Genomic DNA, 27,492 nt, shown 5'->3' with positions numbered 1-27,492 from the left:
GTAGGTAATATACTTAGGAAAATGGCCATTTCTGAGCCAAGGTTTAATAGCACGGCAGATGGAAGATAAAACAGCCTTAGGTTTCGTTTCTGGCCGGTAGGAAGCCAGGCCGCCAGCGGAGCGCCCTTCCTTACCAAAAGCCTCTTCCCACACAATGCTTCCCAGGACGGGGCTGTGGAGTTTGTACCTGGAGAACACGGGGACGGGGCTGTGGAGTTTGTACCTGGAGAACACGGGGGAGGCAGGGGGAAGCCCCACCCACCCTGCCCGCTGCAGCTAGCCCTGAGCCCTGACTTAATGACTCCTTTCTGGGGCAGGGGCTTCCCTGCCCCGCCTCTGCTGCCCGGGCCTCAAAGTCCCAAATGAAGTTCTAAGATCAGATATGGAAAGAAACACCTGCTTTGGGAAAGGAATGGGGTTGGAACTCCGGGCCTTGCAGCATGCTAGGCAGACACTCTACTACTTGAGCCATACCTCAGCCTATATTTTTGGGGGGCCTCTGTTTTCAGATAGGGTCTGAGACTATTATTAACCTGACCAGCCTCAGATCAAGATCCTCTTGCCTCTGCCTCCCCAAGAGCTGGGATTAGAGGCCTACACCTCTCTTCTTTTGGGATTCAAAGGCCACTGTATAATTTCCACAGATTTTTTGTCCCATTGGTGGGAAACTTGCCTTTAACAACCCATTTGTTGTTCATACAGGGGGGTAGAGAGGTACTGGGGTACTAGGATTAAACTCAGGACCTGGGTGCTGTCCCTGAGTTGTTTTGTGCAAGGCTAGTGCTCTACCACTTCCAGCTTTTTGGGGAGTTCATTGGCGATAAGAGTCTCATGGGCATTCCTGCCTGGGCTTGGATCCTCAGATCTCAGCCTCCTGAGTAGCTTGGATTACAGGCGTGAGCCACCCGTGCAATCCAAGTCCTGTGAAGTGAGCGTTGGGCAACCGTGTGCTGTCCAAGGGAGCATTGGGCTTTCCCAGTGTTTTCCATCATAGGAGGGCAACCCAGGAAATCTGTTTCTATGATAGTATCACAACCACCGGCTAAGGATTCAAAGAGAATCAAAGGCCAGATGGCAGAGCTGAAGTGTGTGTCTCCACCAACCCCGGGGACAGCCATCAGGGGCAGCTGCCTCTCAGCCTCTCCCCACTGTTACAGGAGAAAACCTGTGTGAGCTAGAGGAATCGTTCAGGGGTTCTGGGGGGAAGCTGGAAGGAAAGGTGCAAGTCAGGGAGAGGTGAGGAAGGAGAGGAGGACACAGGAGCATTCATGCCACAAAGGGTTAACTGGAGGGGAGGGGGGAGGCCCAACCTGTTTGCTCTCTTCTCTAGTTTGATGGGTTGCCATAGCAACAAGAGCCTGCCGCCAATCGGTGAGCTTCCAGGGTGAACTGGGTGACTTATTCAAGCTGACAGGAGAGCAGAGTGGAGCTGGGCCTACTCTCCCCACCCAGCCTTGGGGTGGGGAGACCCCCACTGACGGCCATGGGACCCCAGACCCCAGATCCTACATGGCCCTTGGATCACAGCACAAGTGCCACCTGGATAAGGATTCAGATGCCCAGGCTCTGCTGCACACCTGCTAAATTAGAGTCTGCATTTCAATCAGACGCCCAGTTGATTTGGATCTGCATTTAGGTTTAGGGAAGCACTGGCATTGTATGGGGGGCGGGGGTGATTGACATCAGAAAGAGCAAGATTCAAAAGCTAGCGTGGAATGAGTAACCTGGGGCTTTGGGAGTCCCATTTGCCTGAATCAAAGTGAAAAGCGAGAGTAATGAGACCAGCATTGTTCCTTGGTTAGGTGAAGTTCGAGATCCCATTCGGGCAAGGCCTGACTCTGGGCTACATTCCCCACCGTCCCTGTAACCTGAGCAGCAGGACTCTCCCGTGTGAACACTCCACAGAGGAGCCTGTGAATGGAAATGAAGTAGAGAGTACTAGTGAAAGGAATCCTTGGACAAGCATCCAGCATGGTGCCTGCCTGGAATCTGTCATGCGGAGGGACACACACACACACACACACACACACACACACACACACACACACACACACACACACACACACACACACACACACACACACACACACACACACCAGAGATGGCCTCAGCCCTCACAATGCTTGCAGATCAGGTCAGAGACATGGAGTAAATAATAGGCAGTGGTTTTGACCACTTGGGCATTTGGAGATGCATGATGCACAGCCTGGAGCAGAGTAGTGCCTTGTCAGAGGCTGAGGCCAGGGCAGGGGAGGGGAGGAAGGAGAGGGGAGGGAAGGAGAAGGGAAGAGGGAGGAAGGAAGAGAGAAAGGGGAAGAAAGAGTAAGAAAAGGAGGAGAGAGATGAGTGGAGAGGAGGTAGAGGGGAAGGGAGGAGAGATAGGGGAGTGAAGGGAGGGAGGGGGAAGGAGAAGAGGGAGGGGAGAAAGAAGGGAAAGGAGAAGGAAGATAAGAGGGGAAATGGGGAGAAGAAAAGAGAGGGGAGGGCGAAGTGGAGATGGGGAAGAGGAGAGGAGAGGGTGGGAAAAGAGGAAAGGAGAGAAGAGAGGAGGGAAAGGAGGAGAGAGGGAGAGGAGAGGGAGAGAGGAAGGAAGGGGAGGAGAAAGGAAAGAAGATAAGGAGAGGATGAAAGGGGAGAGGAGAGAAGGAGGGAAGGGAAGGGGAGGAGAGAGGAGAGAGGGAGAGTAGAAGAGAAGAGGGGAAGGAGAAAGGGGAAGAGAGAGGGAGAGGAGGGGAGGGAAGGGGAGGAGAGAGAAGAGAGGGAGAGTAGAAGAGGGGAAGGAGGGGAGGGAAGGGGAGGAGAGAAGACAGAAGAGAGGGAAAGGAAGGGAGGGAACAGGAGAAGAGAGGAAAGAAGAGAGGAAGGGGAAGGAGAGGAGAGGAGATACTCCCCTCTGGTTATCTGAGAAGTCAGGGTAGCTCTCAGACCCCCAACTCCATCACACACCACACCCTCAGCTCTCCCCCCCCACCCCACCCCACTTCCAGTGTTTACCTTACCTGCCTGACATGGTGGTTGTGACTCCAAGGTCTCCACTGTGGACAAGGGGGCTCTCGCGGTGACTGGCAGGGGCAGGACATCAAGGACCGGAGAGGGCTTTCACAAACACAAGGAATATGCACGCAGCACATGGCCAAGGGAACAGGGGCTACGGGTCCACACCGAGAGCCAGAGGAGGGTCAAAGAAGGAAAAGTAGAAATGCCAACCATCAACTAACCAGGAAAGCTAGAGAGTAAGACAAAGCTATGGCTGAGGGAAGTGGAGTTTTGGGAAGCAAGGAAACAGATGGAAGGCCGCCATATTGGTTTAGCGGCTGGGGCAGAAATCCAAGATGGCGGGCTGGAGAGGGAAATGTTTGGGAACCAAGACAGCAAGGCTGCAAAGAATCTACTGGAAGACACCCTCCTCCCCTAGACCTCTCAGGAAAGATGTTCTTGGCCTTTCTCTTCCAGGAAAAAGACGTGACCCCAGATAAAACCCTTCTGAGCAAGGTGCAAGATGCTGCTCTGTGGCTGGAGTCCCTGGCCCAGGCCCGGCCTGCCCAGCCTGCCCACGCGGCCACCGCCTCCATCGCCGACTTCTTCCTTGCCCTGGCTATCTGCAACTCGGTCATGGTGTCCACCACCACCGCGCCCCGGCGGAGAGTGAGGACCTCTGAGGGCCGGGGGGAGGGGAGCAGAGGGAGGTAGAGGGGGAGGGAGGGGAAGAGCTCTGGTCACAGAGACATGAGCCCTGGGTTCTACCCACAAGATCAACGTTCTGTTACTGTGAGACCCAGAAAAGGTGCTTTGCCCATTGGGTCTGTTCCCTTATTTCTGTTTTATGGAGGAATTTTTTGTTGTTGTTCCAGTCTTGGAGCTTGAACTCAGGGACCAGATGCTGTCCGTGAGCTTTTCTGCTCAAGGCAAGCACGCTACCACTTTGAGCCACAGTGCCACTTCTGGTTTTCTGGTGGTTCATTGGAGATAAGAGTCTCATGGACTTTCCTGCCCCAGCTGGCTTTGAACCATGATCCTCATATCTCAAACTCCTGAGTAGCTAGGATGACAGGTGTGAGCCACCAGCACCAGGCTGGGTTCCTTCCTTCCTTCCTTTCCTTTTCTTCTTTTCTTCTCTTTTCTTTCCTCCTTTCTTGCTCTAGTCCTTGAACTAGGGGCTTGAACGCAGGGCCTAGGCATTGTCCCTGAATTTTTCTTGCTCAAGGCTAGCACTCTACTATGTGAGCCACAGCTTCACATCTGGCTTTTGGGCAGTTAAGAGTCTCACACATTTTCCTGCCTGAGCTGGATTTGAACCTGTGATCCTCAGATCACAGCCTCCTGAGTTAGGATTATAGGTGTGAGCCACCAACACCCAGCTGTTGCCTTGTCTTTAAACAGAATGTGAGAAGGTATACCTTAACTCTGGGCAACTTTCATACTTTGTTTAAGCCCGTGGGGTAGACAGTAAGAGTCAGTAGTACTGAATGTGTGGCTGTGTGCTAAACCCCTCACCTGCATCACCATTTCCTCCTGCCGTCTCCGGAACCTGTGAGGTATGTTTGGGGACGGAGCAAATGAATAGAGATTGAGAATGTAAGACTCCAATATGGCTCCCGGGCTATGTTGTTACATGGATCTCTAAGCATGAGGCTCTTTCCATGGAAATATGAAGGCGGGCATTGATGTCAAGTTAGACCTTGAAATCCACTCAAGGTAGATCTGCCTTCAATTCTTCACAAACTCAGGAAGCATGAGCTGAGACCTGAAGCCTACTTTGGAAAGTGGCAGGAAGTAGCACTCACCGGCCAGCGCTGAGTTCCAGCTCTGCCACCCATCCACACACTCTCCCTGGGGGATGGTGGCCCCTGCGTGGCTCATGGTGGGCCTGCTGGCTTCCTCGGCCATCTCGATGGCGTCCGGGGTCAGGGAAGGTGACCCTGGAGACGTTACATCAAGATAAAGCAGATACAGGGGATCATCCAGGACCTGCGTTCTGATCTCACGTGTCTGACTTGTATCTCCTTGGCTTTCCCTTGGACCAAGCTCAGAGTGGAATGCTCAGGGAAAAAGATAGATAGATAGATAGATAGATAGATAGATAGATAGATAGATAGATAGATAGATAGATAGATAGATAGATAGATAGATAGATAGATAGATAGATATAGAGAAAGGAACAGCTGGGAACTGGTGGCTTACGCCTGTCATCCTAGCTACTCAGGAGGCTGAGATCTGAGGATCCCAGTTCAAGGCCAGCCCAGGCAGGAAAATCCATGAGCCTCTGATCTCCAATAAACCACCAGAAAACCGGAAGTGGCGCTGTAGCTCAAGTGGTAGAGCACTCGCCTTGAGCTGAAGAGCTGAGGGACAGCGCCCAGGCCCTGAGTTCAAGTCCCACGACCAACCAAAAGAAAAAAAATAGAGGACACTGAGCTGTCGTTGCTCCCTCATCCTACGGGAGGATCCCCCCCCCAAAAAAAACGCCCCAAGAATCCACTTGGGGCCCGCCGCCCCTCTCCTGCATGGGGCCCATGGGTGTAACGTGGGCCTCTCTCCCTTGGGGCCCAGGTCACCCTTCCGCCCTCCTCCAGGGCGCTGGGCACCTCCCTGGAGAAGATCCAGCAGCTGTTCCAGAGGCTGAAGCTCCTGGGGCTCAGCCAGTCCTTCTCGTCCACCGCGCCCTCGGACACGGACCTCGGGGAGAGCCTGGGACCCCACTTGCCCACCGCGGACTCGGAGGAGAAAGATGGGGCGTCGGTGTGCAGCCGGGACTCCTCCTCGGACTGCGGCTACCGGAGCAGCGCGTGGGAACAGGGGGACCGGCTGGAGTCCGGCTCGGGGGCCTCGCTGGAGGAGGGGCTGGGGCCCCCCGGGCTCGGCCTGGCCGGGGCTGAGCTGTGCTACGAGGCCGAGAGCCCGGACGAGGCCGCCCTGGTCCACGCTGCCCGCGCCTACAGCTTCACGCTGGTGTCCCGGACCCCCGAGCAGGTGACCGTGCGCCTGCCACAGGGCACCTGCCTCTCCTTCGACCTCCTCTACACCCTGGGCTTCGACGCGGTCAGGAAGAGGATGTCCGTGGTGGTGAGGCACCCGCTGACCGGCCAGATCGTCGTCTATACCAAGGGCGCCGACTCGGTCATCATGGACCTGCTGGAAGACCCGGCCTGTGGTGAGTCGCCCCTTCTCAGGTGCTGGGTGGTCAAGAGAGGCACTGTGGAGTGGTAAGGACCAGTCTAGCAGGCTCTACCTAGAATACCGGCCTGGGAGATCCACTCAGAGCCAGGTCTTTGTGGACTGGCAGATCACAAGGCTCATTAGCATTGCTAAAGGCCCCAGAAGGCTTCCAGCAGGCTGCCATGTTGATCCCTTTTTCCAAACTCGTTTACACGTGGATTGTTCACACGTGGTAGGAATGCCCTGATACACCTCCCAGTGCCTGGAACTCTGGGGGCAACTCTGAACGGAAACGGAAGGATTCACCAGATGTGGTCAATCAGGGTGAAATTCTGGGTCCTCTTATATCCTCCTTTGCCCACCCGCTTTCCTACCACACTGCGCCTGGCAGCGGCGTGCAACTGCCCCGTGATGGCGAGCAAGCCAGAGACGGTGATGGGACTGTGAGTCTCTCCGGATAGTAGATGCCAGCCAAGCTTGAGAATCGCCCCAGCAGACCTGGGCATCCAACGCCATCGAGCCCTGGAACCCCGCCAAGAGGTTCATGGGATTGATGAGTGTTTAGAATGGGAAGGGAGCTAATTACTTCTCTTCATCTCAGCCTCTGGCAGGCTAGCAAACCCAACACTTGCATGACATTCTCTTTCTCTGGGCGGTTAGCCATCCACGTTGCCCTGGAGATAATATTAGTTTCTGCCTTCTTCATCCCATCCCACAATGGATGGCAGATGCTTCCAGGGAAAGATACAAGTGCCGTGTTGCTGTCAACACGGGGGAAAGCAAAACTTGGAAGGGAAAGAGAACTCTAGGCTTGATATGTTGTAGCCTTTGAACATTCCACACTGAGGTTCCTGGCAGCCTAAGCAAAAAGGTAAATGCAAGCCCAAAGGGTTTGATCTCCGACATTGGTGCCTTCCAAATTAAAATACTGTTCATAAGTGGTTGATAAGAAAAGGCCTACGTGAGAATGTGCTTCAAGCACCTGAATAATGAAAACGTAAAAAATAAATAAATATCAGCATTATTGCACCTTTCTACAGTTAGCTCCCCATCAGGAAGGTGAGTTTTAGCTTTGCGTTGTATCCAGGGTTAGAGGGAGAGACACAAATGTCTGTCCACTGCTTAGGAGTCTAGACTTGGTTCTCAGTCTGGCCCGGGGAAAGGATTCGAGGCTTTGTGCCAGCTCAGCTTTGCAGAGTATTGCAATGGTTTAGTGACACCTTCATGGCCGCTTTGACCAAGGAAATGCTGACAGTGTTTGTCCTGCCCCACACCTGTCATCCTAGCTACTCTGGAGGCTGAGATCTGAGGATTGTGGTTCAAAGCCAGCCCGGGCAGGAAAGTCCATGAGACTCTTATCTCTAATGAACCACCAGAAAACCAGAAGTGGTGCTGTGGCTCAAGTGGTAGAGCGCTCGCTTTGAGCTAAAGAGCTGAGGGACAGAGCCCAGGCCCAGAGTTCAAGCCCCACAACCGACACACACACACACACACACACACACACACACACACACACACACACACACACACACACATACACACAAAGCATCTGATCATGAAAAGTATTGAAATTTCAAGAGAAAGACAAGTTTCTCCTGCAAGAAATGTATTATGTAGAAGATCCACAGAAGGGATTTTTTTGGAATATCACACTGAAACATTTTTCACCCAAGATTTACAGGAAATACAAACACTATATTAGTTTTTTTCTAAAAGCATCTGTTTGCCAAACTTACCAAACCCTGAGTGGTGACGAACCTAAGCTCATGACATCCGGGTTGGAAAGCTGTCATAGGACGTGAGCGGATACAGGCAACAGAGAGGAAGCTGATGGTAGTATCAAATCTTCAGCCTTAGTCATGGATTTCCAAGGCTGGAAAGTTAGGCAGGCAGGACTAAGCTGGGCACAGAGGAAAGGCATTGGTCAGCTGGGACAATCCTGGTCTTCTGGGAGAGGGGGAACGGGACCACATGCATGCAGGGCTTCATGGGAAAAGATGACTGTTTTGACAGCGACTGACGTGAATGAGGAAAAGCAGCTGAAGAAAATCCGACTCCGCACCCAGAACCATCTAGATCTGTATGCCCGAGACGGCCTGAGGACACTGTGCATCGCCAAGAAGGTAAGAAGCCATTTTCCTCAGCCCGCCCTGGCCACCAGCAGAGAGCTGAATGGCCTTGCCCTGGGTCAGTCGGTCAGTCAGTCTGTCTTCATCATTCCCACCCCCACCCCCTGCTTTGGATTTGGCAGCTCTTTATGCATCTGCGATATCATTCCCGATTTCCTTTTCTCTTGCAAATTGAGAGCAGCTGGCAAATCTGGGTCTCCGTGGGTGGCACAGCACTCGGCCACTGTCCGTCTGTCCATCCGTGTAGCAGTTGGTCCTTGGATGAGGGCTGCGGGCTGGGGTTCTGCTCCGCTCTGGCCACGGGCAGTGCCGTTCCCTGGTGCTTTGTGCTGAGCCCAGCTACCGTGGGACAGAAGGCTGGGAATTTCAGGGACAGGGCATCTGTTGCTTCTGCCTTCCCCCAAGATCTAGTAGGCGTGATGCTCTAGGTCTAGTATGCTGTCATGGCCATATACATTTCTAGATGGAGCTACGGGGTGATCACGTGAAAGCCACACCAGCCTTGCTACAGGGCCTCATCTCCCCCCACTTCCAATGGAGAGATGATTTTGTTTTGAGTCATGAAATGGCGCTGGCCGCTCCCTGGTCTCACCTCGTGGCATGCGCCAGCACCTGGGACAAGTCCTCGGCACTGCGGGTTCAAATCACACCCTCACCGCTTCTGCTCTCGGACCCCTGGCCTTGGCTCGGCCTCGTGGATTCCACGGCCACTCCTCAAAAGGCCTATCTGTGTCACTTTGGTTTTCTTTACAACGTCATGGGGCTGGGGGAGAGCACGCAGGACGTGTTTGGTGCTCGGACCAAAGCATCCTTCATTTCTATAAGAGATGGGGTGCTTGTAACCCCAAGAGGAGGGTCCAAACATGGGGGCTCTGGGGAAAGAAGGCACAGCCTTGTTGGGGGGACCTCAGATCTGTGAGGGTGTCCACGAGCTGGGCAGGATACAGCCGCCGCTTTCAGGCCTCGTTTCCAGCCCTTTCCCTCCCTGGCTTCACATCCCCCCAGCAACTAGCACATTCAGGGGACAGAGAGAAGGTAAGGCTGTGACTGCCCTGGCTCCTCCCCCTGCCAGGCCCCTTCCCCCTCATTGGATCTTAGGCTGTACGTCACCTGTCAAGGAGACCTGAACAGCCAATAGAATGCAGCCTCTGTTCCCAGTAACTCTCTCCCTGCCCCCCCCCCCCCCACACACACACAGCATTGTCCAGCATCTCTTCCCTTTTGTATTATCTGTGCCACGTTCCTGGAAGGCCTCTTGTGCCACTTACTTGCCCAATGTCCCTCCGTCTCCCTCGGTCAACAAGTCAAGCCCAGGAGCCTTGTCTCCATCTGGATCAACTCCCATGCCCCGAGCGTAACCAGATCTCAACAGATTCTCGGTGATCATGGTACAGAACGAGCCACCTTTGAGTTTTGCCTTTAAGCCAACATCGTTCTCGCCGTGCTCTAGCGAGGCTAGAAAAGCCCACCTTGCGGGTGGGAGAGGAGGGCACGTGCCAGCCTGTTGAGCCCTTGGAGGTGACTCACAGGCCTCTTCCTGCCCCCACCCCACCCTACACAGGTCGTAGGCGAAGAGGACTTCCGGCGATGGGTCAGTTTCCGGCGTGAGGCCGAGGCCTCCCTGGACAACCGGGATGAGCTTCTCATGGAGACTGCGCAGCACCTGGAGAGCCACCTCACCTTGCTAGGTAAGCTAACGATGAATCGGCCCAGCACACCAGCCTCACGCTCCACTCAGCCGCTCCAGGTGAGGAAGAATGGCTCTCGGTGTCCCCCAGCTCGGACAGGCCTCACAGCTCCCCTGTCGCCTTTGCTCGTGGACACACCAGGAAATGCGTTTTCCATCCTCTCTCGTCCTGGCTGCCCCGGTTTATACATGGGCTCCGGGAGCCGCACCTGGCAGCCTGGGAGAGAAAGGTGCTTCTGTGTACCTGAACTCTAACGCTGGCCCAGGGAAGAGATGTGCTCTCCGGGCTAAGTCTCTAAACCAAAGCAGTGCTCTGAGCACGCTGGATTATTACAAAGAGACAAACTGCCAGGGTGAAATGGACAGCCAGCCGTCTGCGGCTGGAAATGAAGCTCCATTGAAATGCAGATTTATTTTATTTTTTGCTCAATCACGGAGCAAGCTGTTCGCTGCTGGAGGAATATACTCCTGGGGCCACGCGCACCTGCCACCGTTCAAGGCTGATGCACCGCATGTTAAGTCCATCCTGAAGTGGGCCAGCATCTGAGTCCCGGTTAATTCAGCCATCTCTGGGAGGACGAGGGCTGGAGCCTTCCCTCTCCTCCCCATTGGTGGTAGAAATATCCAGATCCCCTTGGCAGAAGAGATTTTTTTCCCCAAAAAGAAAGTTGATTGGAAACACAAATTTAACTCCCTCCCTCTCCCACCCAACACCCCTGAGTAACTTCCTTTGCTACTGAATCCATGGCAATTCTTCTAGGCTCAGAGCAAGCAGCAGTGCTCAGCCTTTCCTGCCCCTTCCCCTCTCCTCCCCCTCTCCCCCCTCCAAACCCCCTCTCCCTCCTGCTTCCAGTCTAACTTCTCTCCTCCCCCTCCCTCCTCTCCCCTCCTCTTCCCCATCCCCTCCTCTCTCCCCCTCTCCCTCCCCTCTACCTCCTCACGCTTCCCCATCTCCACCTTCATTCCTTCCTGCAGCTTTCTTTCCCTCTCTCCCCCCTCTCCTCCCGCTCTCCCTCTCCCCTTCTATTTCCCTTCTCCCCCTTTTCTCCCATCTCTCCCCCCTCCCTGGGTCTTTCTCAGGCCTCATGGTGCCAGCCTAGCTGCAGTTGCTCACCCCGGTGAGGTGTGCACACGTCACCCGTGGCCTTTCTGAGCATGAAGCTCCGTCAGGATCCTTCCCGGACGGTCTGTGAGCTCCGAGAAGGCAGGGTGCTCCCTCCTTCAGTGCTGACCGGGGCGGGGGGTGCTCGTGTATGGAAGATCACCTCTGGTCCCTCCAGGAGCCACGGGGATCGAGGACCGGCTGCAGGACGGGGTCCCCGACACCATCGCCGCCCTGCGGGAGGCAGGGCTGCACCTCTGGGTCCTGACAGGAGACAAGCAGGAGACGGCGGTGAACATCGCGCATGCCTGCCGACTCCTGGATCAGACGGACACGGTGTACACCATTAACACCGAGAGCCAGGTGAGCCCCGGGTTCAAGTTCCGGGCCCCGCGGGAGACCCGGCCGTGGGTCTGTTGGGGCACACACAGAAGCTTAGTCCCTTCCCCAGCTCCGCCCTCACCGCCACACCACCTTGGGTTTTAGCGTGCTGAGATTACAGGTGTGCACCACCAGGCCCAGCCCCGTCTGCTGGCTTCCGACAGACCTGAGTCTAGAACCCCGCTGTCCCGCTGATGGTGCTAATCACATCCCACCATACTGACGCTCCCCGTGAAATGAATCTAAGCCTAAAACCACAATCGCAGCCCCCGTTGTGTCCGAGTTGGACCCCTAAAGGGGGAAGGGGATGCGCGAGGCTGGTAGGCTGGGATGGGATTGGGGAAGAGAGAAGCCAAATTCCACACTGGCCACCTTGCGGCCCGAATTCCTCACGGCAGTAAGACGGTGGAGAAGGGAAGCCCGTCCCAGATCTCCATGCCTCGGCTAATCTGGATATTAAACTGGAAATAGGAGGAGGTTTATATTTGGATTTTATTCCATGAAGAAACCTCTAGATACCTATTTGTGAGGGTGTGTGTGTGTGTGTGTGTGTGTGTATATATATATATATATATATATAATGAAAAATGCCCTAGGCCCCTTAGAAGACTCATTTATTCTAGATTTAACGTATGAATTAATCTCCGGGACGACTCTCGCTTTTACCATTATACTGAGGGAGGGAAAGAACATCATTTGCGGCTCACTTCGGTGTTTGATTTCTGTGCTAATACTGATGCCAGCCCGCCCTGCTTGGGAAGGAAATTCACTTTGCAAAGGTGCTCGGCTTTCCAGAGAATTCAGAAGAGGGAGCCCTCGGCAAACCTGAATGGGCATCGAGTAGGCTTACGTCGTGGTGGTGGTGGTGGTGGTGGTGGTGTTAGGGGCTGGGAGAAAAATAGAGTGAGCCGGGCACTGGTGGCTCACACCTGTCATTCTAGCTACTCAGGAGGCTGAGATCTGAGGATCTCACTGGGTTCAAAGTCAGCCTGGCCAAGAAAGTCCGTGAGACTCTTTAACTCCAAAAAAGAATCACTTGAGCTGTGTGGCTCGAGTGATCGAGCATTAGCTTTGAACAAAAGTAGTTCAGGGATAGCACCTAGGGCCTGAGTTCAAGCCCCAGGACCTGAGTTCAAGCCCCAGGACAGGTACACACACACACACACACACACACACACACACACACACACACACACACACACACACACACACACACACACACACACACACACACACACACACACAACCAAAAAAAGAAAAGAGGTACAAGCCTGCATAAAATATGGTGATTTTCTACCAGCACATTACAAACACTTACTGTTTCATGATGACCTGTATCTCGCACCAGCTCACTGAGCTATTGCTCTTTCTGTTGGCCAGCAGGATGTCCGGTTTGGGTACCAGATTAATATGGCTTTGATGCTGTTTCAGATGCTGCAGTGAAATGTAACAAACCAGAGAGAATGGACCACCACCTCCGTAAAAAACCCTTCAGCAGCCATAGTAGAAGGCTGTTAATCCATCATGATTTACTAATCCCCTGTGATATCGGCCTCTCGCTAGGAAACCTGTGAGTCCATCCTCTCCTGCGCACTGGAAGAGGTGAAGCAATTGCAGGAACCACCGCAGCCACCTGCTGAGACCTCGTCTGCCACCTCCTCTGCTGCTGCTGCTGCTGCTGCTGCTGCTGCCGCCCCGGGTGCTACGCTTCCCCAAGCCGGACTGGTCGTGGACGGGAAGACGCTGAACGTGATTTTCCAGGGGAAGCTGGAGAAGAAGTTTCTGGAGTTGACCCGGTACTGCCGGTCCGTCCTGTGCTGCCGTTCTACGCCACTGCAGAAGAGCATGATGGTGAAGCTGGTGCGGGACCGCTGCGGCGTCATGACGCTGTCTATAGGTATGGCTGGCAGGGCTGACATGTTGGGGGGCGGGGGGACCCTTGCCTTCGTAATCACAAGCTCAGGATAGCGGCCCAGACACTACAGATGAAGCACAGGCCCAGCAAAGGCGAAACCCAAGCTCTTGAAATTGGCAGGTTGGCCAAAGAAAACTCAGGAGCATGAGGGTCTCGAATGAGAGCATGCAACCAAGCTGGCCACCTTGCCAGCAGCAAGACGTACCCACAGCTGGCTCTGGGTAGACATTTCTTCCCCTCTGAGATGATCATGGGGGCCTACAGAGTCCATGTGCTTCTGAGGGTTGAAGGCTGGTAAGGAGATTCAATTTTTTTTTTTTTTTTTAAGCAGAAAACCGCAGCCAGCTGAGCACTGGGGGCTCACGCCTGTCATCCTAGCTACTCAGGAGGCTGAGATCTGAGGATCGCAGTTCAAAGCCAGCCTCGGCAGGAAAAGTCCGTGAGACGCTTATCTCTTGTGCTAGAGTAAGAGGACCAGAGCTGCTTTATTGTGTGGTCTCTGGTCAGTCACACTGGATGCTTCCCATCTGATGAACCAAAATACACAGGAAATAAACATCACGCGACACGCCCCTCCCCTTTACTTCCCTTCTCCCGGCCTCAGTTATACCTACAGTCAACTAAGGCCCAAGAAGTGATAGAGAAAACTCTACAAAGAAACCATTTGTAGGGTTTTGTGTGTGTTTGCTTTGTGCCAGTCCTGGGCTTAAATTCAGGGCCTGGGTGCTCTCCTGGAGCTTTTGCACACTACCACGAGAGCCACAGCTCCTTCCAGTATTTTTTTTTTGGGGGGGGGGCATAGTTAATTGAGATGAGAGTCTCACTTGATTTTCTTGCCCGGGCTGGCTTTGAACTGTGATCCTCAGATCTCAGCCTCCTGAGTAACTAGGATGACAGGCCTGAGCCACCGGCTCAGTGAGCCTGGCTCAGTTCATGGGTTTTAAATAACTTCGACGATAGCATGTTTTGAACCGTCACCTTCTCTTATTAGCGAATGTAGGTCATCTTTTGTTGTGCCTGATTTTTAAACGTAAATGAAATTAGCTATTTTTACTATAACAATTGATTATAACCTAGAATGCATAATTAATTGTTATCGTTATGCATGTACAGGAAAAACCTAGTCTCCAGGGCTCAACACTGCCCATATCTTGCCTGTCCGCTGGGTGTCGGGGAACACGTCCAACAGAAAAGGGTGGACTTTCTTCCTTGGCCCACCTTTCTCCAGATGGCGCCTTCTCCCTAGAGAGGCAGGGAAAGACAATTTCTCTGCTAGCATTTCAAATGAGAGCTAACTGGGCGAGAGAGCGCAGACTCAGGAGGTGAAAACAAGAAGATGGAGAGTTTAAAGCTAGCCTAGGCTAGTGAGACTCTTGCTCCAAAAACAACTGTATGGTTGTGTGTGCGTGTGCATGTGCGTGTGTGCATGTGTGTGTGTGTGTGTGACTATCTACAGCCTTACCTCAGGCCTCCAGAAACTATTTAATTGCATAAAAACTGTAACTGCTGGGTGCCAATGGCTCACACCTGTCATCCTAGCTACTCAGGAGGCTGAGATCTGAGGATCATGGTTCAAAGCCAGCTCAGGCAGGAAAGTCCTTGAGGCTCTTATCTCTAAGTAACCACCAGAAGTGGCGCTGTGGCACAAAGCGGTAGAGCGCTAGCCCTGAGCAAAAGCAGCTCAGGGACAGCGCCCAGGCCCTGAGCTCAAGCCCCAGAAAGGGTGGGGCGGAGGGGCTGTGTACCGAATGTTTCTCAATGAACAAGGTCACACTCATTTCCTTCAATGCAGAAGCAAGGCTGCTTAGCCCTCATTCAGAGTGTCTCCCACGAGTTGGTTCTCCTCACTTTCCGATTGTTGGGACGTGGCCAGCATTTCAAGTTAGACTGTGTTGAGGACGTTATATTGGCTCTAGAATCAAGAAGAGCTGAGTTCCAGTTCTCCTGTGTTCCTTCTCTAGATGGGTTGCCCTTCCCCAAGCCTCTGCTATAATTCTCCATGGGCGCTTTCGTACAGATCTTTCCAGCAGCTGCAAAGGCTTCTTTGTGAACTATTACGGACCGTCTGGTGCTATCCTAATCCTCAATTCTGTGTCCAGAAAAAAAGACACCAAATAAAACATGCTGGGTCAGGGGTAAAAAAGGAAAAGCAGGGTTTCCTGGGCATAGAAGAAGACACTTCCTACGGGCCAAATCCTACAGCTAACCTCCCGTGGGACTATTCTTCTATCCCAGGATAGAGGCTTGGACACTTGGGGACACATCAGAGCCTTGTCATTGTCACCGGGCCGTTGGATGAGTGACCTACCTCCCTCCTTTCAGGTGACGGAGCGAACGACGTCAGCATGATTCAAGCCGCGGATGTTGGCGTCGGGATATCAGGACAGGAGGGCATGCAGGTACCGCGTGCTCCGCCTGCACCGGCTTCTTCCCCGCTCTCCCTCCTTCTCTGGAGAGTTGACGCTTGCCCACAGTACCTGGAGCCACCCTTTCCCTCGTGTACATCACAGGAGGATGAGCTCTGGGTCGGGGTCCTGTCCCCCCCCTCCCAGAGCCCCCACTACAAATGACCAGAGCGAGCCGGGCGCCGGTGGCTCATGCCTCTTGTCCCTAGCTACTCAGGAGTCTGAGATCTGAAGATGGCGGTTCAAAGCCAGCCCGGACAAAAGTCCATGGGACTTTCATCTCCAATGAACCACCAGCAAACCAGAAGTGGCGCTGTGGCTCACAGCCATAGAGCGCTAGGCTTGAGCAAAAAAAGAGCTCAGAGAGAGCACCCAGGCCCTGAGTTCAAGCCCCACGACAGACAACGATAACAGTAATGATGATGATTAATTAAAAATGATACAAGTGGAGACATGGCTCCACTGGTAGGGCACTAGTCTTGAAAGAAAATGCCAAATGAGGTTGCAAGGCCCTATATTCAAGCCCTAGTACCTGTACATGCGCGTGCACACATGCACAGACACACTTCTATGTTGATCTCTTTTTTTTTGTCAGTCATGAGTCTTGAACTCTGGGCCTGGGCACTGTCCCTGAGCTCTTCAGCTCAAGGTAAGCGCTCTACCACTTGAGCCACAGCACCACTTCCAGCTTTCTGGTGGTTCATTGGAGATAAGAGTCTCACAGACTTTCCTGCCCAGTCTGGCCTTGAACTTTGATCCTCAGATCTCAGCCTCCTGAGTAGCTAGGATGACAGGTGTGAGCCACCAGCGACCTCAGATTCTTAATACCAACTGGATCTTAATATGAATTCCAGTGGGAGAAGACACACCTCAGATGGCTGTCCAGCCATCCCTGGTCCCGTTGGTCTCGGGGTGGGGGGACAGGGGGGTGGCAGAGGGGGCCCCGGTTTGGCAGTAGCTGAGTGGAAGCGTTTGTCTCTGTTCTCCCCGGCAGGCCGTCATGTCCAGCGACTTCGCCATTTCCCGCTTCAGGCACCTGAAGAAGCTGCTGCTGGTGCATGGACACTGGTGCTACTCGCGCCTGGCCCGGATGGTGGTCTACTACTTCTACAAGAACGTGGTCAGTAGCCCTGGGCCGCCTCCCGCCCTGGCACAGAGTCCCTAAAAGCTGCACGCCAAGGCAAGCGTTAGAACCGACTGGTGGCTCCCACCTATAATCCCAGCTGCTCAGGAGGCTGAGATCTGAGGATCGCGGTTCCAAGCCAGCCTGGGTAGGAAAGTCCGTGAGACTCTTATCTCTAATACATTATCCCAAAGAAGCTAGATACAGAGCTGTGACTCAAGAGGTAGAGTGCTAGCCTTGAGCAAAAGCAGCTCGGGGACAGCGCCCAGGTCCTGAGTTCAAGCCCCAAGACCCGTAATCAAAAATAGACACAAAGAAAACCTGGCAGAGCGCTTGCTTAAAATAGTTGGTGGTGAGGGCTGGGAAGGTGGCTCAGTGGTAGAGCGCTTGCCTTGCATGCATGAGGCCCTGGGTTCAATTCCTCAGTACCATATGAGCAGAAAAAGCCAGAAATGGCATTGTGGCTCAAGTGGTAGAGCGCTAGTCTTGAGCTGAAGAGCTGAGGGACAGCGCCCAGGCCCAGAGTTCAGGCCCCACGACCAACAACAACAATGAACAAAATAGCTGGTGGTGAGCTGGTGGGTATGTTAGCATAGGGTTGCAGTAAGGGAAAAACAGAGCCTCAGTTCTCCGTTCCTTACCTCAAGGATCTGTATATTTAATACACGCACACCCCCAACCAGGAATCTCCAAATACGAGATGATTCCTCTTTGCCTAAGGGAAAAAGGGAGGGTGACACTCGAGCGTGCTGGAACAGAGACATTGGCCAAGGCCACGCCACACAGAGCGCTTCTCCTCTTGCTGCCAGTGCTCTGTGACTCGGTGGGCCTGGCTGGGAAGCGGGCCTTCCTATAAGTTCCATGCATATGTACATAAACAGCCTGTCCCCCCACAAATAGTAATGTGGACCCCCATCAACCGCACAGTCATTTTTGCTCAGCCAGTCGATGCAAACAAGCCATGCCTCCCATCTGACACCCACTCTGCCCCGGAGCCCGAGTGCTTACAATCCGAAGTTGGATCGGCCATGGCCTCTGTCCTGCATGGCACTGGTGGATCCGGGAAGGACACATCTCCAGCAGCCACGCGGTCACAGCTTCCGTGATTGCTCTGTCCAGCCTGACGCCAGGCTCAAAACCTCAGCGGTGACGCTGACACGTGGCTGCCGTATCGACCACGGGCGCGTGGGCAGCGTCGACTTTGCACACTGGAAAGAAACGAATTTCAGAGCAGATGAAGATCCTGCCTGCTCTCAGATGTGAACCATGAATTCATTCCTCACTCCGTAGAGGAGGAGGAAGGAGGAAGAAGAAGAGGAGGAGGAGGGCTTTCACTCTGAGGTTCAGCCTAGGGAAGAGGGAAGACAGCCCCCCCCATTCCCTCCCCCCCCCCCCCCCAGGAAAGAAGTATTTTCTTCTGTGCAAGTGGCAGGTGCTTAGAAGAATCTCACTGGTGTGCGCTAGAAAAAGAACTTAGAACCGGGCACGGTGGCTGCTGTCTGTGAGGCTAGCTACTCTGGAGGTAGAGATTGAAAGCCTGCTCAGATGAAAGGTTCATGAGACCCAATCTCATGACAAGTGTACACTTGTCATATCCGCTCTGGGAGAGCAAAAGGAGGAATACGTTCCAGGCTGGCCCAGGCATACACTGAGACCCTACCCAAAAAACAAAAAGCAAAGCCAGGCGCCAGTGGCTCATGCCTGTAATCCTAGCTACTCAGGAGGCTGAAATCAAGATCAGGGGTCGAAGCCAGCCCAGGGAAGACAGTCAGTCCATGAGACTCTGGTCTCCAATAAACCACCCCCAAAAAAGCCCGGTGACAAAATGATGTCCTTAAAAAGACTTGAACAGGTGGCCTGGCACTCTGTGGATTGAAAAACAGGCCCCCCGTCCCTCCCTCCCTCCCTCCCTCCCTCTCTTTCTCTCTCTCCCTCTCCCTCTCCCTCTCTCCCTCTCTCTCAGTGGACTTAACTGCATTCGTTTGCTGGCCTTGCTGGGCTCCCTGTGAACCCCCAAAGCTCAGGGTGGAGGACAGAAGTAGTCTTGGGCCGGGAGGGGCCTCTCACCCACCCCGCTCCGCCCGCAGTGCTACGTCAACCTGCTCTTCTGGTACCAGTTCTTCTGCGGCTTCTCCGGCTCCACCTTGATCGATTACTGGCAGCTGATCTTCTTCAACCTCTTCTTCACCTCCCTGCCCCCCATCATCTTTGGAATCCTCGACAAAGACGTCTCCGCCGAAACACTCCTGGCGTTGCCCGAACTCTACAAGAGTGGCCAGAACTCCGAGGTACGTGGGGTTCCGGGGGTGGGGAGGGGACAGGGTAGCCCCGCATCGCCCTGGCCTCCGAACCTCCCTGGAGGCCGGGAAACCCTGCCTTGTAGCCACTGAGCAGCTGCTTCAGCGCCCGTGCGGCTCTGAATAACTCTTCCCATGTCTGGTTCTCAGCTCAAGGCAGTCAGACAAGGCCCTGAGTACAGTTTCTCTTAATACCTGCTTGATACTAGACAGACAGACAGACAGACAGATATCAAGTTGTCACGGCCTTAGTTGAACGGAGAAAGGGCATGCAAGTACAGCAATTACACACTTGAGGCCCAGTTACTAGTCTGTTTTCTGTGTTTTTTTGGTCGGTCATGGGGCTTGAACTCAGGGCCTGGGTGCCGTCCCTGAGCTTTTTGGCTCAAAGTTATTGCTTTATCACTTTGAGCTACAACTCTATGTACAGGGTTTTATGTACATTTTTTTAGTGTAAAAATGCTGTATAGAGGGGTCACAGTTACATGAGCAAGGTAATGAGTACATTTCCTATTGGGCATGGTTGCCTCCTCCCTTGTTTTCCCCCTACCACCGCTTCCCTCCCACCTCCACAACTACCCCACCAGCACGGACAGTTTTCTGGTGGTTCATTGGCGATAAGAGTCTCACGGACTTTCCTGCCCAGGCTGGCTTTCAACGTTGATCCTCAGATCTCAGCCTCCTGAGTAGCCAGGATGACCGGTGTGAGCCACCGGTGCCCGGCTTGTCTTCTGTTTCTATGAATACCTGGAGCTGGGTAAGAGAGAGAGAAAGACATTTCATTTGGCTCACATCTGTGGGGGCTGATATTCCGAGATCAGGGCAGCCCCGTGTGTTCAGAGTTGGGGAGGGGGTCCCGCGGCTTCACCCCTGCCGGACCTGCTCATGGAGGGAGGAAGTGAACGGCCAGAGAGATTCAGCTTGCTCTTGTGGGAACTGTAAAAGCCATCAGGTGAATTTCTAGAACTCTCCCAGGCAACCTGGAGGGCATCGACAGTTGCTCCCGCTAGCCAGAGGAGAGGGGGCCGCGGCTCTTTGGAGGGAAGTGTCCGAGGGCTCGGCCCCTTGACAGCCAGAACAAGAGAGGCACAGGCCAGACCTGGGAGGGCCCAGCATTAATCCAGGCCGAAGGCCACAGGCAGGAGCAGAAAGCGACCACACAGCGGCCGGCCGTTCACCCTAGGTAGATCATCATTTCACCCTGGCAAGGGCTGCAGGGGGCACAGCAAGGCGGAAAGGCAGGCCTGATGGAAGAAGGGGTCTAAAGTGGCTGAGTTCTCCTCCTGGAAACCCACGGGCCCGGCCTTGGTCAGCCTCTCCCTTCCAGACGCCGAGCTAACTGTAGAATCTCGGCCTGTACCCAGTTTGCACTAGTCTTAGCTACAGAGCTGATGGATGAGCCGTCATCCATGACAGAACTTTCTGGATACAAGGAACAATGGCATCTAAGTCCTCTTCTTGAATCTCCGGCAAGGAAAGAAAGAGATTTCTTTTTAATCTACATGTTTTTTTTATGCCAGTACAAGGACTTGTACCCAGGGCTTAGGCACTGTCCCTAAGCTTTTTAGCTCAAGGCTGATGCTCTACCCCTTGAAGAATTTCATAGGTTTTCCTACCCAGACTGTCTTTGAACTAGGATCCTCAGCTCTCCGTCTACTGAGTAGCTAGGATGACAGTTGTGACCCACCTGCTCTTTTTATCCACAATTGTGTGCAAAAAAACAAACAAACAAACAAAGCAAGCCAGGCACCAGTGGCTCACGCCTATAATCCTAGCTACTCAGCAGGCTGAGATCTGAGGATCACAGTTCAAAGCCAGCCCAGGCAGGGAAGTCTGTGAAACTCTTATTTCCCATTAACCACCAGAAAACCGAAAATGGTGCTGTGGTTCAAGTGAGGGAGCACTTGCCTTGAGCTGAAGAGCTGAGGGACAGTGCCCAAGCCCTGAGTTCAAGCCCCACAACCGACAACAACAACAAGAAGCCATTCTTAGAACAGTTCAGTCATTTTTCTCAAGGTCACACAATGCGGGGCAGGCCTGGGACTTGACCACCACCTACACCTACACACCTACACACACACCTACACACCTGCACACACACACACACACACTTCCTCACTCCACCCTCTGTCTGAGCTGACGGGCATTGCAAATGACCCATCCAGCACCCACCCACACCTGGGCATGTGCTTCCTCGCAGTGCTACAACCTAGCGACCTTCTGGATCTCCATGGTGGATGCATTCTACCAGAGCCTCGCCTGCTTCTTCATCCCTTACCTGGTAAGTCCCAGGTCCCAGCTGGCTTTGGTGACGTGAAACTCCAGACCAGCCTACCCACAGCACCTGAGGAACCAAAACACCTTCCCCCACGTATTTTCCTCTCTGGCGGCTCTTCCAAAAACCAAAGGCCGTCACTGTCATGAAGCCGATCGTTTTTCTCTTCCTAGCAAAAAAAAAAAAACCAAAGTGGGCCCGTAGGCGGGCAGATTTACCCGTGTTGTCTAATTTACCTCAGACTCCACTATTCCTCTCTGTCTCCCATTGGGTTTCTTTAAGGCATTTACTGCTTGGTTGCTGGTGGAATGAGAATTAAGAACCCTAGATTTGCGCATGGATTTGGGCTCCAGGGGTCAAAGCTACAGGTGTTCCAGCAGTTAAGTTTTTGCTACCAAGGGAATACTAGTTATCTTAAACAGCAGTTATGGAGAGCAGAGGCTACCCAGCTCATCTGCCTTGAATCCCCAGTTGAAACAGGATTTACAAGGCATAGGATTCCTCTGGTCTTCCCAGACAGGACATGGGGACTTTCAGCCACAGAGCTTGCTTACGGCGCTGCTGAGCTCCTGTCGTTTTGCAGCTAGCAACATGGTGGGAGAGACAGACATCATCTGCTTTGTTCAGATTTCCTGGCTGGCAGCACCCTCCCTGGCCAGTACACACACACACACACACACACACACACACGCACACGCACACGCACATACGTCTGCTGCTTCCTGCTTTGTCTTTTGCAGGGACACACACTCAGCACCCCCACACAAGGCCATTTGAGGGTTTCTCCAAAGCCACCATGTCCAACCCCAGTTCTGACTACCTGCAGCGCATTCCCTCATGCTAGCTCTGTGTGTGTTCAGCTGCTAACCTCTCGTCTGTGTTCTCCGGCTTTGTCTTTGCTCCTACTAGAGCTTCAGCTTCCTCATCCGCACCGCTGCCCTTGAAGAATCCTCGGCTATTAGCTGGTGACTGGCAGAGGCTCGGGAAATCTTCTTTCCTTTTTTTCCTTTTTTGGTGGTACCGAGTACTTGCTGGGCAGGCACTCTACCTCTTGAGCTATTCTACCAGCCCTTGTTGGATCGTGCTTGATGGCCTGGACCGCGTTCCTCCCATTTGTATTTAACTCATCGGGGACCACAGATGTGCGCTACAGCACCCAGCTAGTAACCCATGATATTCATGAATGTTCATGTCCAGGATTGACAGGTTGGAGCTACCTCACCTGGTTTTCAATGTCCCTGGTTTGTTTGGTGTTTTGTTTTTTTTTTTTTGGGGGGGGGATGGTACTTGGTGCTTGGCCTGTACCCGTAAGTCAGTCATGCGTCTGGTACCTTTTTCATTCCGTCTTTCTACAGCGTGGTTTTACCACCTTCATCATGGCTTCCTCCCGGCCATTTCTTCCTCTCCACTCATCTTGGTTGTTCCCCAGGGGGTGCACGTAGCCCCTTCTCACCCCGTCCCCCCTCCCTCCGTGACCCCTGCCCTTCCCAAAGGCTGCACCCGACTCCTGTGGCACAAGGGGTGACGCCCACTGGCTCCTCCTTTTCAGACCTACCGAGACTCTGACATCGACGTCTTCACCTTCGGGACTCCGGTCAACACCATCTCGCTCACCACAATCCTCCTACACCAGGCCATGGAGATGAGGACATGGGTAAGGGTAGCGGAGCCCCTCTGTGAACCAGGATGGACTAGAACGAACGTCCTGCTGGATGGCTGTGGAACCCACAGTCGCCCCCCTGACCGGTCATTCCTGTATCAATAGGAGTGTTGTGGTCATTCCAGCATAAATAGGGGGATTGTGTTCCAGGCCGGCCAGGCAGAAAAAAAAAAAAAAAAGAAAGCAAAGACCCTAATCTCTTAGAGAACCAGAGCAAAAAGGCTAGAGATAAGACTCAAGTAGTAGAGGTAGAAACTCTCTAGTTACTCCATTGTTCTCTCTTAACCTTTCAAAATGCCACACCAAGCGCTATCAGGCCTCAATTATGGACTATGTGGGTTTTGACACTGAAGATTCTCCAGCTTTGGCCACTTAAAGCACATAACCATCTGTTTCTCAAAGCATGTAACCACCTGCTGCAGAAGGGTACTGAAGCTGGGCGCTGGTGGCTCACACCTGTAATCCTAGCTTCTAAGGAGGTTGGGATCTAAAGATCAACAAAGCCAGCCCAGGCAGGAAAGTCCGTGACACTCTTTTATTTCTTTTTGTCCACCATGGAGCTTGAAGTCAGGGCCCGGGCACTGCCCTGAGCTCTTTTGTTCAAGGCTAGAGCTCTACCACTTTGAGTCACAGCACCACTTCTGGTTTTCTAGTGGTTCGTTGGAGATAAGAGTCTCGTGGACTTTTCTGCCTGGGCTGGCTTTGAACTGTGATCCTCACATCTCAGCCTCCTGAGTAGCTAGGATGACAGGCGTGAGCCATTGGCACCCAGCACCGTGAGACTCTTATCTCCAATAAACTACTCAGAAAAAAAAAAAAACCAGAAGTGGTGTTGTGGCTCAAGTGGTAGAGCTCTAGCCTTGAGCCAAAGAAGCTTAGGGATAACACTCAGGCCTGTGTTCAAGCCCCAAGACAGGCACCAAAAAAAAAAAAGTGGGGGGTGGGGAGGTGATCTATCTGTATTCCTAGGCCAAACAGCCACTCTGGACCAGGTACCCCAAGAATTACGGATGATTTCTGATACTCTCTAGAAAGAAAAGAACCTACTTCCTTTAGAGGTGCAGCTGACCTGCTCTCCCTGGGTAGAGGGGGCGGGGGAGGGGAAGAATGAATGTGTACATACATGTGTGTATGTGTGCGTGTTTCTTGGGTTTGAACTCAAGGCCTTGCAAACTACTGGGCAGGCACTTTCCTGCTGAGCCACGCTTCCCGCCTTGGCACACAGAATTCCAATCGCTGATTCAGTAGCTGTCTCCGAGCTGGATTGTGGACTAGATTGTCACCGTCCAGCTCACTAGTAGCCACGTGGATGTTTGCTTTACAGCGACCCCCACTAAATGGCTCGCCCGCCTGGAGTCTCTGTGTGTGTGTGTGGTCATCTCCAAGAGGTGTAAAGTTATCCCAGTAGCCATGTGACCCTAAGTTGGGGGTAAGTTAGCCCCAAACTGTGACTTCGCTGCCCAGATCCCAACCTTCCACTGTTATCTTCTCCTGGCAGACCGCCATCCACTGGCTTGTCCTCGTGGGCAGCTTCCTGATGTACTTCGTCGTGTCCCTCGTGTACAACGCCACCTGCGTCACCTGCAACAGCCCCACCAACCCGTACTGGGTGATGGAAAGGCAGCTCTCGGACCCCACGTTCTACCTCGTCTGCCTCCTCACGCCAGCCGTGGCTCTTCTCCCGAGGTGAGTCCTGGAGCCCGCTCCTCCCCCCCAGACCCCCGCAGCTCCCTGAACCTGTGATCCTTATGAACCGGGAGTCAGGCTAGTCCTAGGGTTTGAACTCAGGCCTTCATGCTCACAAGGCAGGCGCTCTACTGCTTGAGCCATGCTTCCTGCCCCTTTCTGCTCTTTTTTATTTTTTTTAATAAGGTGGCTCACGCCTGTCATCCTAGCTCCTCAGGAGGCTGAGATCTGAAGATCATGGTTCAAAGCCAGCCTGGGCAGGAAAGTCCAGGAGACTCTTACCTCCAATGAACCACCAGAAAACCGGAAGGGTGCTGTGGTTCAAAGTGGTAAAGCCACTTGCCTTGAGCAAAAGAGCTCAGCAACAGTGCTCAGGCCCAAGTTCAAGCCCCACGACCAACAGAAAATAAATAAGGCCTTTTTACCTGGGTCAGGCTGGCCTAGGAGTCTCCTAGTTGGTACTTCCTGCTCTATCTAGGTGGGGTACAGGAATGTGTCATTATGCCCAGCTTTTCTGTTGAGATGGGGAGGAGGTTCACCTTCGCGTTTCTACTCAGGATGGCCTTGAACAATGAGTCTCTCTCATCTCCCCGTCTCGAGCTTGAGCCGCTGGCACCTCCTGTGAGTGGGTTTTGGATGGGACCCCCGAGTCTATTTCTTTTTTTTTTGCAGGGACAGAAGGAAATAATGGACAGGGGGTGGGACAAATAACATGGACTCGGGTCCCTGGTGAGCCACCGGGCGACTCTGTCACCGAGTCTCCTGCCTCAGCAGGGACATCTGTGAACTGGGAGCCACGAGGCCCTGCCTCTCCCATGCAGAAGAGGCAAGCTGACGCACAGACGATGGAAGGAAGCACTTCTGCCCCCGCTCCCGGGAAGGACCAAGGGTCCAGCCTCTCCCCCGAAATGTAACATCTTACACGAAACGGCCTACTTTTCAATGCCCAACACAGTCATTGCAGACGCCTCCCTATGCATCAGATCATTTGGCTTCCTTAGCCAAACACATTCCTCCTGTCCACCACTCAGCCACAAGTTTCATGGCACTCACCTTGCTCTACGCCTGCACGTGGCTCTTCCCATCAGCCGAGAGTCAGGGGGAACTATGGGTTCTGGTCCCTTTTATTCATGGGGACAGCTGAAGTCCCAGGAGAGAGAGTAAGGCCTGGTGTCTTCATCTGTATCCAGGGAACAACAGAAACAGAGATATTTGTTGTCCAGTGTACTGCCACACAGGGAGAGACACTGTGAGCCAGGCATCACTAGCTGATCCCAGCATAGGGCAAACACCAAAGAGGCTTCTTACATCGATTAAGGTGACTGCGTCCTTCCTAAGCTTAAGAGACCACTCACTCACTGCATATGCTATCCATCATTGATCAAAACATCACCATGTGGCCAGCCATATGGAGACTGCAGGACTGTGTTATGAGTATCCAAGACAGTTGGCTAGTGGAGTTTGTTGTGTTATTCCTCCTCACTAGAGGTACTGGCTTAGATCTGAGAATCGTCTAGTCACAAGGGCAGTAAAGAAGGTCTTGGAGCCGGGCCCTGGTGGCTCACACCTATAATCCTAGCTACTCAGGAGGCTGAGAGCTGAGGATCATGGTTCGAAGCCAGCCCAGGCAGGAAAGTCCATGACACTCTTATCTCCAATGAGCCACCGGAAAACCAGAAGTAGCGCTGTGGCTCAAAGTGGTTGAGTGCTCGCAGGCCCTGAGTTCAAGCCCCACGACTAACAAAATAAGGATGATGATCCTGGATCTTTCTTGCACTGTTTGTGTCTCGTGTGCCTTTCAGTGCTGAGATTCCAGAAGTCCAGGAGACACCAGAAAACATCTTTTGTTTATGTTTTATTTCCTACCAGGTTCTTTATCCTGTCTCTGCACGGTACTTTGGGGAAGTCCTTGATCTCAAGAGCTCAGAAAATTGACCAGCTGCCCACCAACGAAAGGAACCTGGCGATCCAGAACTGGCAAAGCAAACGGAGGCCTTCTCCGACCCCGGCGGGGAATCAGCCCACCCCTGGTCCAGAGCCACCCGTCCCCGAACAGTACTTAAGAACCAGTACCCCGAAGAGCGGCAGACCTCCCGGGCGGGGGCAGCGGTACAGCAGGGATGACAGCTGCCCGGGGGACGGCTTGGGCACACTCTGCTCCGGGGAGCACCTCCTGGGGACAGACAGGACCGTGGCCCCCAGAGGTTACTGTAGGGAGCGGAGCGGTGGGAGCCGGCACTCCCGCCGGGGCAGCCACCGCCGGTCCCAGAGCTCGCTGACCATCTGAGACACGGACGCGATCCCAGAGCTCGCTGACCATCTGAGACACGGACGCGAAGAGCTCGCTGACCATCTGAGACACGGACACGATCTGTACAAACCCCGAGGGGACCCTCACCGGCCACGGAACCCAGCACCTCTTCCTCTTCCGAGAGGAAATGCTCCAGGCTGCTTCCTTTCCCCCCCCCACCAGACTCCACTTCCTGCCCCCCACCCCCCAATAAAGACAAGAAAACCAGTGAACCTCTCATGTGCTGCTGCTGCACACAATGGCCTCAGGATGTGGGCTTTTTCCAGAGGAGGCCAGGCTGCAGTTGCCTGCAGTTCTCACAGGTTGTTCTTTTTAAGCCAAACCCATTCTCCTGGCAATCGAGCTAGAAGTTTCCAAGACTCCCA

The 27,492-nt window shown here is 53.5% G+C and overlaps 1 protein-coding gene across 1 annotated transcript in view; it reads left to right on the top strand.

Annotated features, from left to right (window-relative positions):
* Atp10b (ATPase phospholipid transporting 10B (putative)) overlaps window positions 1-27,273 on the top strand; it is a 129,915-nt gene extending 102,642 nt beyond the window's left edge. Inside the window, exons 12-24 of the mRNA XM_042699612.1 lie at window positions 3,454-3,645; window positions 5,551-6,151; window positions 8,170-8,279; window positions 9,847-9,973; window positions 11,253-11,437; window positions 13,019-13,352; window positions 15,693-15,769; window positions 16,770-16,895; window positions 18,986-19,186; window positions 21,396-21,476; window positions 23,020-23,124; window positions 24,629-24,816; window positions 26,686-27,273. Of these exons, the coding sequence (XP_042555546.1) occupies window positions 3,454-3,645; window positions 5,551-6,151; window positions 8,170-8,279; window positions 9,847-9,973; window positions 11,253-11,437; window positions 13,019-13,352; window positions 15,693-15,769; window positions 16,770-16,895; window positions 18,986-19,186; window positions 21,396-21,476; window positions 23,020-23,124; window positions 24,629-24,816; window positions 26,686-27,103 (2,745 nt within the window). The 3' untranslated portion in view covers window positions 27,104-27,273. The remainder of the gene's footprint in view (window positions 1-3,453; window positions 3,646-5,550; window positions 6,152-8,169; window positions 8,280-9,846; window positions 9,974-11,252; window positions 11,438-13,018; window positions 13,353-15,692; window positions 15,770-16,769; window positions 16,896-18,985; window positions 19,187-21,395; window positions 21,477-23,019; window positions 23,125-24,628; window positions 24,817-26,685) is intronic.
* Window positions 27,274-27,492: the final 219 nt, after the last annotated feature.

The sequence above is a fragment of the Dipodomys spectabilis genome, unplaced genomic scaffold, assembly GCF_019054845.1.
Source record: "Dipodomys spectabilis isolate Male_0828 unplaced genomic scaffold, ASM1905484v1 ptg000258l, whole genome shotgun sequence".
In the NCBI taxonomy this organism is placed as follows: domain Eukaryota; kingdom Metazoa; phylum Chordata; class Mammalia; order Rodentia; family Heteromyidae; genus Dipodomys; species Dipodomys spectabilis.
Note: the sequence above shows the minus strand (reverse complement) of the source record. Positions and strands in the feature narration are given on the sequence as shown.